Source organism: Ammospiza caudacuta, chromosome 7 (genome assembly GCF_027887145.1).
Source record: "Ammospiza caudacuta isolate bAmmCau1 chromosome 7, bAmmCau1.pri, whole genome shotgun sequence".
NCBI lineage: Eukaryota > Metazoa > Chordata > Aves > Passeriformes > Passerellidae > Ammospiza > Ammospiza caudacuta.
Window position 1 is genome coordinate 45344085 of NC_080599.1, and position 12777 is coordinate 45356861.

The 12777-nt window shown below is 45.2% G+C and overlaps 1 protein-coding gene across 3 annotated transcripts in view; it reads left to right on the forward strand.

Moving 5' to 3' along the window:
• Nucleotides 1-11847, forward strand: part of FGGY (FGGY carbohydrate kinase domain containing) — a 129348-nt gene extending 117501 nt beyond the window's left edge. For all 3 annotated transcript variants that reach the window (XM_058808555.1, XM_058808554.1, XM_058808552.1), the window contains 2 exons: nucleotides 9889-9950; nucleotides 11615-11847. In XM_058808555.1, the coding sequence (XP_058664538.1) occupies nucleotides 9889-9950; nucleotides 11615-11696 (144 nt within the window). In that variant the 3' untranslated portion in view covers nucleotides 11697-11847. The remainder of the gene's footprint in view (nucleotides 1-9888; nucleotides 9951-11614) is intronic.
• Nucleotides 11848-12777: the final 930 nt, after the last annotated feature.

Sequence of the window (12777 nt, forward strand, 5' to 3'; positions counted from 1 at the left end):
GGAATGGTGTCTGGCTGGATGTTGTAAGGTGAGAACATCCCTCTGGAAGGATTTGGTGTTGTTTGCCTTTCTTGGAGATAAAATGGAGTGCTCATAAACCAGCTCCCCAGGCTTCCCACATGGCCAAAACTTGGAGGTGGGAAGGTGGAGACTGTCCTGGGTGCTCTTCTCTGTGGGATCTTAGCTTTCAGGATGGTGCTGTGTTGGATCTCAGGCTATGCCCATCCCAGCTCTGGTGCCACTGGTGCCTCACTCCCACAGCAAATGCACTTCTAATTCCAACTGGGGTGCTTGCAGACAGAACCAGCCTTTGTTTTGGGCATGGGCAATTATAAAATGTGCTCTTTTCTGTTTGCCAAGTGAATACAAATGCTTTATTAGGACATCTGCTAAGGGGAAAGATGCCTGAGATACCTTTAAAACTCCTGCTGGCAGTGCTGGGTGACAGGTTTGGATTTGCTCAGTAACAGAGGTTATTGAATATTACTGTAATGAAACTCTGGGGCAGGTGTGAATAAATAGTTCTTGGGTTTGGTTTTGTATTAAAAAACATCAGCCAGAGTGGTGATGAGGGTAACCTGACATTTGCCAATAAGAATAGTTTATTCCAAATTAATTTGTTCAAGTTGGTGCCTACAGGTTTTCAATAAATGTGATTGCAGTACACAGACAGTGTGCACATAAAGAGATTCCTGCTGACAGAAGTTTTAGTGGTAAAGGGAACTGTATTCACCATTTCCCAGTGGTCTCCAAAAGAGATACAAGCCAAAGTTTTTAGGAGCAAGGGGAGCAGAACACCTATTCTGGTGTGACTTTTGCAGTTTCCTCCTATGAAACTCTCTCAGTTCTGTGTCCATGGGAATTCCACAGCTCAGTTTGAGCCTCTCCCTTGCTGCTATTAGAGCACATTTGGCAACTGACTGGCCATCCCATCCTCAGACCAGGCTTCCCAGGTTCTTAAGGCATCCTTCCCAAAATAAAATTGTTTAGCAATATGTATCCAGCATTTAAAGTGCTTTTTTTTTTTTTTTTTTAAGAAAGAGCACTCTTGGAGGACAGTTCTAGTGGCAGAAGACAAATGAGAGCAGTAGCTTCTCACCCCTGGCTGATTTTCGGATCTGGAGAAGAAAGGATGCTCAGTTTTAAACAAAACAGGACAGTATCATCAGCTGATCACAGAATCATAGAACAGTTTGAGTTGGAAGAGACCTTTAAAGGTCATCTAGTCCACCCCCCTGCAATGATGAGTGTGCTTTGCTTCAGCTTCACTCAGTTCAGTCACTGCTAGCCTTTAATTTGGGAAAGAAAAATACTTTTCTGGAGCAGTGTGCTGGAAAAGGTGGCTGACCCCTTGTCTGTAGCAATCATGGCAAGGAAAGCAAATATCTTGTGCCATGGACAGCTGATTTCTCTGTGCTGTGCTGAACTCCCAAAAGAGTTCTATTTTTTTCTTCTAGGATTTATTCTCTGCTCACTGCTCATTGAATATCTCTGTGTCTCTTAAATGATATTTTATTTTTTGTTGGACATGGGATATCTGTAAGGTTACTAAAAGGCCTCTCTCTATATTTTAACGCAGTTTTACTCTCTGTTTTAATATCTCAACCTTGTACTGGCTTACAGTAGTGAAAGACTTTTTCTAAAGGTCTCTTGTTTTTTATGAGCCCCTGTCCAAGGTAATTTCCCAAATGCAATCCAGGTTGGGTAAAATGTAAGCATATTTCTGAGGTACGGGGTTTTTTCTTTTAATAGTAAACCACACATCAGATGAACTAGTTAAAAAAATATCCCAAATCAAAAACTCACAGCAGGGATTTTCCTCATTAACCTCAGGTAGACACTGGAGCATGGCAAAGAATATATTTGTAAGATGAGGAAAGGAAAGGAGAAAGGAAAGGAAAGGAAAAGGAAAGGAAAGGAAAGGAAAAGGAAAGGAAAGGAAAGGAAAGGAAAGGAAAGGAAAGGAAAAGGAAAGGAAAGGAAGGAAAGGAAAGGAAAGGAAAGGAAAGGAAAGGAAAGGAAAGGAAAGGAAAGGAAAGGAAAGGAAAGGAAAAGGAAAGGAAAGAAAAGGAAAGGAAAGGAAAGGAAAGGAAAGGAAAGGAAAAGGAAAGGAAAGGAAAGGAAAGGAAAGGAAAATCAAGTCTCCTCAGCCAGTGTTGGAAAGAGGGAAAGAATAAATAGATGAAGAAGAGTGAAATATTGCAAATACTTTTGCTTTTTTGATGGAGTAACTCTAAAGCAAAGTATAAGGCAGAAGTTGGTTTTATGACAATCCCAGCTAGGTACCCCAAAAATGCTGAAACTGCCCAAAGTGGGGAAATGAACACAGAGACGTGTGTGGATTAATTAGATTGAAAAAATGTTTTGACAGCATAAGTGAACATATGGAATGAATTGTGAGAACCTGATCCAGTTCCCCATGTGTAAATGATGCTTTAGCCATAGCTCATAAAGCAAACACAGATGCAAAAAAAAAAAAAAAAAGGAAAAAAAAGCCCCTTTCCTATCCCCTCCCCCCAGTAAAGCCCAGTCTGTTGCCAGATGGCAAATAAAAGTTTGAACTTGGTGACTAATGTGAGGAAAGCTGAATGTTCATTATGGATGTTGAAAGAAATCAGCCAAATAAATCTGAATTTTGCACCTTGGAGGAAGTTGTGCAGTTCAGCTAAATATTGAGTGGGGTGCCCAGCTGAGTGTCAGGATCCCCTGGGCTGGGTCTTCAGTGTCTCTGTTTTACCCTCCCTGGTCTAAATCAGAATCCTGGAATGGTTTGGGCAGGGACATCTCCCACTCTCCCAGGGTGCTCCAAGCCCTGTTCCAGCTGGCCTTGGGCACTTCCAGGGATCCAGGGGCAGCCACAGCTTCTCTGGACACCCCATGCCAGGGCCTCACCCCCCTCACAGGGAGGGATTTGTGTTCAGTTCTTGGTGTCTGTGTCTATTGGAATCACACACCTGCCCTGACTGCCCCAAAGGCTTTACTTCCTAAAATTGAGGGTAGCAGCACTGGGACAGATGCTGCAAGCAGAGGGTGAGGAGGGGGCCAGAGAAGAAAAGCAATGAGTTGCAGGTTATGCAGAGTTGTTCCCTGGATTCGTTTGCTCCATCCCCAGGAAGGATGAGTAGGGAGAGGGTGGATTGGGCAGTGCCCAGCAGCAGGAGCTGGTGGAGGAATTTGCTCTCCTGGCTCCCAGTTGAGCTTGTGTTCTGTTAAACACAGCTATGTCAGCATCATATTTCCAAGCCTAAAAGCTGTGTTAAATCAATATATTTTCATTTGGTTTCAATGGGCAGACCTTCTTAGTCTATTTTAACAGCAATGCTGTGCATGGTTAAATTTATTCCACCTCAGAAGGGGGTGAGGGAGATGTGCTGCCAGTACCAGTTGGTGCTGGAGTCAGGAGCCCATTCCTGCTGTGGCATCAGCACCATGGTGTGGGCTGGGACCTTCACATGCAGCCACTGAAGGGAACAGTCCCTTCATGGAGAAGCTGCACAGGCTCCTGTCAGGGGAAGAGCAGCTAAACCCTGACCCAGACTGCTTGGGTGGTGCCCACAGACTTGATTCATGGCCCCCAGTGCCAGCAGTCTGTGAAGCTGAAACAGGAGCTGAGCACTTGGGCTCTTTCCATTGCCCAGGGAAGCTGAAACCCCAGCTAAGCTGTCAGGTTTGTGTCCAAGCAGCTTTGGGCATGAAGAGGTGCCAGCAGCAGAGCCCTCACAAAGCAAACTGCTTAATTATTTGTTAGTGAGAGGCAACTTGGGGGAGTGCAGACTCAAATCAACAACCAACCAACCTATATTTAGAAGCAGAGTGGCTGGAGCTTAGACCCAAACATAGTTTCCAGCTGATAGATGATGTGGCAATCAGAGCTGACCCTCGTCCCATTCTAAATTTGGGCTGTGGAATAAGTCATTAATATCATGGCTGGCATGGCAAGGCACCCTTCCAGCAGCTGCCCTGCCACTGCTGCCCCTCTTAGGGCTGTGTCTGTGGCTGGCCAGCCTGGCTGGGCTCTGGGACACCCACCTGGGTGACCACAGCCTGGCTGGCACTGTGCAGACACTGAGGAGAGGCAAAGTCGGTGCTCTGGAGGAAAAAGTGATCCTGTGGCCTTACCTGTGCTTGTCTCTGCTGCTCTGAGAGCTCTTTTCCATTTGATCTGGTACTAAGGAGTGGAAATCTTCTCTGGTGGTGCAGGGCAGGTTGGGTGATCCATCCAGTGGGATGTGGAAGTGCAGGAGGGCTGGGAGCTCTGTGTGGCACCCACAGTGCAGAACTGGGGACACACCCTGAGTGTGCAAACTCTGTGCCCCAGCCAAATCAAACTGGGGAAATGGCACAGCCCACTGCAGACAGAGGTAACTGAAAATTAAAATAATAAATTTTGTGTCCCAGATAACTCCAGAAATCTCTTGAAACTTTATGGAATCTGATTCAGCGCTGGAATCAGAAATGCACCTTTTCTCAGTGCTCAGGATCCCTCCAGTTGGCCTCTGTCAACTCAAGTTGGATGGTTGAAAGGTAGAATAATGTTGGGCTTCTTTTGAGCTGCCTCAGTGTAACAAACAAATGCATAAAATATTCCTCTAAGAGAGGCCAGTGCTGTTCCTGCACATATGGACAGAGAGATTCCAAAGGCCAGTGACTTTTCCTGGAAGACAGACTCAGGTTCTGAGCTGGTGTCCTGCTTGCCAGCCCTCCATCCTTCCATCCTCTTCTCCCTCCTCCTCTGTATCTCATGTGCACAGACAGACAGAAACTCTTCCCCTCTCTCTCTCTCTCTCTCTCTCTCTGAGATTTGATACAGACACAGAAATTGAAGTTGGATCAGAGCAAAAGGAAAACAAAAACTTGTGTGAAAATTTTCACCTTTTCACTAGATGAATCAAAGCCAAATTTTCACACTTTGGTCTTAGGTGTGAATTTTTTGCGCAGCTCTAATATTTATCCATAATGTGTTTTAAAACTTGGCTCATTCCAGCTAAAAACCCACAGAGAATTGAGTTACAGATTCTGGGCTTTGTGCATGCTGCCAAGATCTGCCCCTATAACTCAAACAAATTTAAGGGGGGAAAAAAACCACTAGAAAAATATTGTGCATGGTCCATCACATGCTTTCTTCATGCAGTTATATTCCACTAAAAAGTAATGTTCTGCAGAAATACACTCATGTAACTCCTGTAAACACAGATAAGATGAATTTTGCCTCTCCAAAGCAATCTCTAAATAAAAGCTTAGGAGGAAATAGCAGCCTTGCTTAAAATTCTTATAGAAGTTTAAAAGTATTTCTTCAACATCAGCATTTCAAGAAATCTATTTATGCCTCTCAAATCCAAATATATCTGCCACTGAACTTCTTAAAATGATGCTAGAGACATCTGTTAGCTGAGTTTGTGTGTGTGGAATAGAGATGAGTGAGAAAGAAGAGGTTCTTCACTGCTGCAGAACAATTGAAATTATTACATAGAATATTATTTATTTGTTGTGAGGACTAGAAGTGTAAGAAAAGTCACTCTAATAGTCTGAAGGTTAACACCTGCTGAATCCTGAAATCAGGACACATCTGGTAGGAAGAATGTTCCTACATTTCAGTCTGTTCTGAATGGGGCAACTTTTACATTATTTTTCTCCTGCTGCTGGATCTGTGACAGGAAAACTGAACAGAAACACTGGAGAGGTGAGAGTGCCCTGAGTGTGAGCATCAGATTCCCCAATTTGGTGCTTTGCTGCTCCATGTGCAGCCACGTGCTGTCAGCCACTGAAATGGTACAGGAGAACCTGAAATGATCTGTGGTTGTTTCATTGTTAATAATTACCTTAGGTTAAAGTCCAGGCATTTCTTGGGATTACCAAAATGACTGAGTGGTGAGAACACAGCTGGGAAGTTGCATTTGTGCTCAGATGCCTTACCATTTAACTTTGAATACAATTGTTAAAACCTCAAAATAAAGAAAAAGCCCAATTGGGATTTTGTTGCTTGACTTTCTAAACTAAGGCTGGTGTCCCTTAATCTGATTTCTCATCTTCTGTGTACTTTCAGGCTCACATCCCATTAATTTTCAGTAATACTCAACCTCATCAATCCTCATGTCACAGCTAAAAATCAGACTTGGGGACTAGTCTAGGTTGGGCTTGATGGTCTCCAAGGTCCCTTCCCTTCGGTCTCTTTCTCCAGGCAACAACAGACAGAACAAGAGGACACAGTCTCAAGCTGCGCCAAGGGAGATACAGGCTAGAATTAAGGAGGAAGTATTTTACAGAAAGAGTGGTCAAATACTGGAATCATCTACCCAGGGAGGTGGTAGAGTCACCATCCCTCGAAGAGTTTAAAAAAAGACTGGATGTGGCACTCGGTGCCATGATCTAGTTGAGGTGTTAGAACATGGGTTGGACTCGATGATCTTAAAGGTCTCTTCCAACCTAGAATTTCTGTGATTCTGTGATTCCGGCCTAGTTGATTCTGTTATTCTGTGAGTCCATCCACAAGTGGGCTTCACTGGCCTCCCTGTGCAGTCTCAAGGGATGTGGGCTCCTCTTGTGGGATGTGCTGGGTTTTGTGAGGCAGCTCTTGGAGGACCCCAAGGACAGGGAGTCAGAGAAGATGGGTCTCCCAGCCTGAAGCTGTTCCCTGTGTGCACCTCCTGTGGCTCCTGATGGGCTTCTCCTGCTGCCTCCTCCCACACAGGGTTAAAAACTTTTTCCTTCCCATTATTGAAGGGACAAGAGTTGAAATTTCCAGCTTTAAGATGCTGTGTCAAAGTTGGGCTTCCCTAGGATATGGGATTTTCCCTGTGTTGGAGACTCACTGCATGTTGGGGCTGCCCTGGACTCCTCAGCTGGGCAAGTGTTGGATCCCCAGCCCCAGATGATGCTGGAGAGTGGAATTCAGCCACCAGGACCGAGTGGATTTGAGTGGCTGCTGACCTTCCCAGCAGCAAAATGGCACCTTTTCCTGAGATCTTGGTGGGCCTTGGGGAGTTTGGTTCCCTGTCCCTTCCCAGGCAGGGAAAACCCCGCTGGGCTGTGTCTCTCCATGGAGAGCAGAGTGTTTACTGGCTTGTATCTGTCTCAGCGTTGACACTCCAACAAAAGATTAGAAATCATGAATGCATCCCTTTATTTCTGCTCCACAGTGCCTCTCTTTTTTCCTGTGTAAACCCTTCACTTGCCTCTTGCCCAGCCTTTAGAAACGATGATCAAATGCGAACTTTCAGGGTTTATTTATAGCATAGCCTTTATGGAAAGAGAGAAAAGAAATGATTAAAAAGCAATTTTACAAAATATTTTGTTTTAAGAGAGAATTCATTGTGTTTTAAATCACTGTATTCATTGTACTGTCTAGACTGGCAAACAAAGAAGATAGAGCGTCATTCAAATTAAGATTGTGAAATCCTTGGTGACTGGAATTATGGATTTGGATGTCAACCCTCAAACAAACTATTTCTGAACGGCAGTATTATCACTTTGCTATATTTAAGGCTTTGTTGGAGACAGAGCAGTGCACAAGGTTGATCCCATTCAGTAATGCAATTCTAATGTTCCTTTGTTTCCCATTTCATTATAAATTCATATTTTCAATGTTCTGTTCCTCTTTGTCCCCAGAAAATTGTTGAAAAGACTCTCCTCTGGGAGTAAAGTTTTTTGTTCAAGCTAACAATGACCAAACTGACTTTAAAACACAGAAAAACACACAACTAAAATGTGAATTGAGAGAGGGAATTAATTTAGGATATTTTGAGCAACACAGAATGGGTGACTTGTTGAAAATTGCTGGCTGTGTATTTTTTTGCCATGCTATTCCACAGAACCCACAGAACCATGGCAGTTGCTGTGAGACTTTAATGCTGTGGATTCTCAAAGGTCTGTGTATTTTCAGTAGATTTTAAAATGCCAAAGTATTTTAGAGGATGAACTGGAAAACTGATAAACTTGGAAGTCATCCTCCTTAGCTCAGGGTGGATGATGGAGGTCCAGCAGAAGAGAAGCAGCATTTTCTGGAAGCTGTAAGAGTAAAGCAGAACACAAGGGTGTGGAGCTCCTTGTCACAGGCAGAACATAGCCTGGGAATGGTGCTGTGTCCTGGTCCTGAGTGTGCCCAGACAGGGGAATGCAAAGTCTGGCCATCCCTTTCATTTTTGTTGTATCTGTGATAAGAAATGGATTTGCCTGTTTAGACACTTCAGATGTTATGGGTTTATTTTCATACAGTGTCTCCAGGGCAGTTCGAAAGGAGGTGTAAAGCAGGGAGCAGAAAGGAAGGTGACTCTTCCTTAGTGAGAGAGTGTTTCAGGGGGCTTTGTTTTCCCTAAGGCACAATGGAAAAGCAGTAGCCATTGTACCAGAGGGAATTGACTTCTACTTTGAGTTGCCTTTTTTTTTTTTTTTCTGAGTGTTCATTCATATTTTTTGGATAGACTGTGAATCCAGCTGGCCATGTAAGGGACTGGGTATTGTAAATACGGACAATGCTTGAGCATTGTCAGTGTCACCTGTTAAAGGCCAGGGAATAAAATGCCCATTTCTCTTACTGGGAAGGATATCAGCCTTTCCATGGCAGTATTTTAATCTGGCTGCTGTGCAGAGTCTCAGTGCCAGCAGGCTCACATGTCCCAGGCAAAAGAACACACTATCTCTCTGCAAGTGTTATTTCAAGGGTGTTTCTTGGGGAACCCAAGTACAATCAACCTCTGCACCTCTGCAGGAAAATGGGCATATGAGAGCACAGAAATGTTCCCTGCTGCTGTATCAGCACCCTTAGCAGAGTGGAGTCCTGACTGCACACCTGGCAATGCTTCTGCCGTGGTAGAGCCTGCCCTGGGCTGGTGACACTGCACTGACATTGCTCATCCACCTTGTGAAGTTCTGTGAGATCCTTTGCTGAAAAGTGCTGGATTAATAGAAAGCACAAATTTCACTAGGGCTGGTATTCCAGCCTGTAAAATCATACAAACCTTTTAAAAATGTTCCAACCTTTTAAAAATGTTCCAGCAGCAGAACAGGCTGCTTGTTCTCCAGGGTCATCCTCGTTCTTAGACATTGCATTAAAACAGGTTCAGGTCCTGCATAGAAACTCTGAACCCTGATTTAGTCACACACTGACTCTTGAGTCCTGATCTTTAATGTTTTTAACATTCTCCCATCTAAAAGCTCTTGCTTTGATTCTCCTTGTGAAATCACTGAGTGTCTGCTGCCTCCACTGTATCTGAGAGCTCAGGCCTCTTAACTTTGGTGATTCTCGTTCCAGTGGGATTGCTTGGGAGAATCCATGGAAAATCAGCATCTCACAGAGATCAGAAAAGGAACCAAATTACTCATCCCTCTCCCTTCCACACATGGCTGTCCCAGAGACTCCTTCTGCAGGGGATTCTGTGAGCTCTGACTTTGGCCAAAAGCAGAGCAGGATCAGAGTTTGCCTCTTACACCTTTGTGCTGGAATGTGAGGGCTGCTGTGAGCTGCAGAACAGACCTTCGCAGGTTACCTTCAGCTTGTGGAGCACCCCTGAGTCCTCTCTGACTGCAGGGAACTGATTCTTTCAGAATACGATAACAGGATCTCAAGTACAGTATCATTTTATTTGAGAACCCACCCCTCCAGGGATGCAGTGTTTAACATTTCCTTTGGTTAGAGTAAATAGTAAAAGATAACTCTGTTCTGCCTGGGACTCCCAGTGAGAGAGTGGAACAGACTTTGGTTACTGAGGGTCTGCAGAGCTTTGTTCTCTTACTATTTTATAATGGGATTGAACATATTTGCTGCCATCTGGCCTGTTCAGCCGAAACAAAATACATCACTAATGTTCCGATTGGTTTTGAAACATCTTGTTCTTGTCAAAAAGTATTTTAAATCAAAACAGGCTTTTCCAGTTGGTGTTTGTCTTTTCCTAGGAGGCCATGGCAAAAATGGGGGAAATTGGAAAAGTTGTGCAGCCCAACCACGAGCATAAAAGGTAACGCTGGCCCTGGTGTGTTCCACTGGGAGAGTTCAAGGGAGATAAAGTTGGGGTCTGGAGATGAGGTTGGGTGGTGTCTTTTTACAGCCCTGCTCGTCTGCAGTAGTGCTTAGCATACAAATACTTTAAGAATCACGGTATATTATATTTTTAAGAATTGTTCATACTGTATTTCTAAGGATTATTTCTATTAATTTTTAAAGCTTGATTATTTATATTATATTTTAAGGGTCAGTAATATTATATTTAAAGTATTATTTCTATTAATTTTTAAGGATTATTTTCTATCACATTGTATTTTAAGGGTAATTTGCGTAACATTTTTAAGGGCTCCGGATCGCACGGGCGGCGGCGCGCGGGCTCCCCCTGGCGACGGGTCCGGGCTGAGGGGACACGGGGCGGACATGGCGGGGGGACTCTGGGCCTGGGCCCGGTTCTGGGCCCCGCAGCACGGGACTCGCTCTGAGGGGCTGGAGCGTGGCCAGGGCAAGGGACTGGAGTTCCAGGAGGGGCTGAGGGAGCTGGGAAGGGACTGGAGCCCCAGGAAGGGCTGAGGGAGCTGGGGAGAGGCTGGAGCCCCAGAAAGGGCTGAGGGAGCTGGGAAGGGCTGGAGCTCCAGGAAGGGCTGAGGGAGCTGGGAAGGGGCTGGAGCTCCAGGAGGGGCTGAGGGAGCTGGGAAGGGGCTGGAGCTCCAGGAAGGGCTGAGGGAGCTGGGGAGGGACTGGAGCTCCAGGAGGGGCTGAGGAAGCTGGGAAGGGACTGGAGCCCCAGGAAGGGCTGAGGGAGCTGGGAAGGGGCTGGAGCTCCAGGAGGGGCTGAGGGAGCTGGGAAGGGGCTGGAGCTCCAGGAAGGGCTAAGGGAGCTGGGGAGGGGCTGGAGCTCCAGGAGGGGCTGATGGAGCTGCGAAGGGGCTGGAGCTCCAGGAGGGGCTGAAGGAGCTGGGAAGGGGCTGGAGCTCCAGGAGGGGCTGAAGGAGCTGCGAAGGGGCTGGAGCTCCAGGAGGGGCTGAGGGAGCTGCGAAGGGGCTCAGCCTGGAGCAAAGGAGGCTCCGGGGAGGCCCTTGTGACTCTGCGCAATTCCTGACGGGAGGGGACAGCCAGCGGGGGTCGGGCTCTGCTCCCAAATAACAAGAGACAGGACAAGAGGAAACAAGCTGTGCCAAGGAAAGTTTAGATAGGATATTTGGGAAAATTTCTTCATGGAAAGGGTTGTCCAGCCGTGGCACAGCTGCCCAGGGCAGTCCCTATGCCTGGAGGGATTGAAAAGCCTTGTGGATGTGGCACTTGGGGACACGGGGCAGTGGCAGCCTTGGCAGTGCTGGGGAATGGTTGGACTCGGTGATTTTGGAGGATTTTTGCCACCTGAATGAATTCTGTGAAGCTCTGGTGTCTCCTCACTTTCTCAGCAGAGAACTCTGGGGACGACTGTCTGAGAAGCCAAACTGGCTGTGGGGCAGCGAAAGGTGGAATTGCAGCTGGGAATCACAGCTTGGCTGGAAACTGCCCCAGCAGTGCACAGGGAGGGCTCTGACCCCGGCAGCAGCTGTACCCGGGAAAGAGTCAAAGTGTCTTTAATGCTAAGAGAAGCAAGTAAACATACATATTACAGGGGATTTAAATCTTCAAATCTCAGGCTTTGCTGACATTAGCTTTCTTACACAGATTTTATGACAAGAAATACGAAGTATTTTTGAAGCTTGTGGAGCACCAGAGAGAGTATCGCTCCATCATGAACAGTGTGTGATCCAGAGGCTTGGGAGCTGGGAACAGCAGGCAAATTTCCAGGCATGTGTGATGCGGGTAATTTCTTCTTATTGTACCGTCCATGTTACAAATATTCTATTATCATTTAAAGTATCTATTTTAATTTTTAATGAGAAATAAAATGCAGTCACTTTACTGTGAAGCACTGGGTATTTTCTGTCAATAATCCCTGCACACAGAGACAAGGAATATTCATTTGTTCCACTCAGAGAACACAAGACAACCAGTTGCAGGTACCCCAGTGCCAGTATTTGGACTGGCAGAAACAGCACAAGAAAGAACATGATTCATTCAGATGGACTTGAGTCCATGGAGTCAATGTTCACATAGATGGACTTTACACACTTAGCTTGAGAGAAATTCCTTTTTTAGTATTGGCCTAGGCTGCAATTCCCAGTTAAATGCAAACAGGAGTCACACAATAACAAAATTACACTGGGGTTATTTGGAAAATAATAGTTTCAGGCTTTTTTTTAAATGTTAGTAGTCAGCCCTGAAAAACATCTGGTAATTTTTTTAAAGAAACAATGCACTTCCTGCCTTGTAGTTCATAAAAAAGTAGTTGTTACCCTTTCCAAAGCATCCATTGTCAGGAGAAACAGCTTTACAAGTTCAGGGACATAATTAAAGACAATGAAAGTTGATGGGAATAAAATGATGAAACTTCTTAACAAAAAGAGTAAAAGAAGCAAAAAAATGACTCTGACGTAATGGGATATCAGAGCTCCCAACTCAGGGGCATGATAAAATCTGTCAGCTGAAAAGACAGAATGGGAAAAAGCAATCGGAGACCAGTGCGTTGTAACCAGTAAGCATTCATAAATCTTAATATCTCTATTTTAATATGCAATTATTGTGTAAAAATGAAGTCCACAGACTCCAAATGGATAACAAAGGTACAGGTTATACAGGGACAGATGTGCAGGGTTGGCTGGCACTGCACCAACACTTTTACCTCTTTGCAGCTCACCACAAACAACTTCAGCAAAGTTTCCATAAACTTCCTGCTATTTATATCATTATCCTCAAACTGGCCTCGATTTCTCTGGCTGAACTGGTAG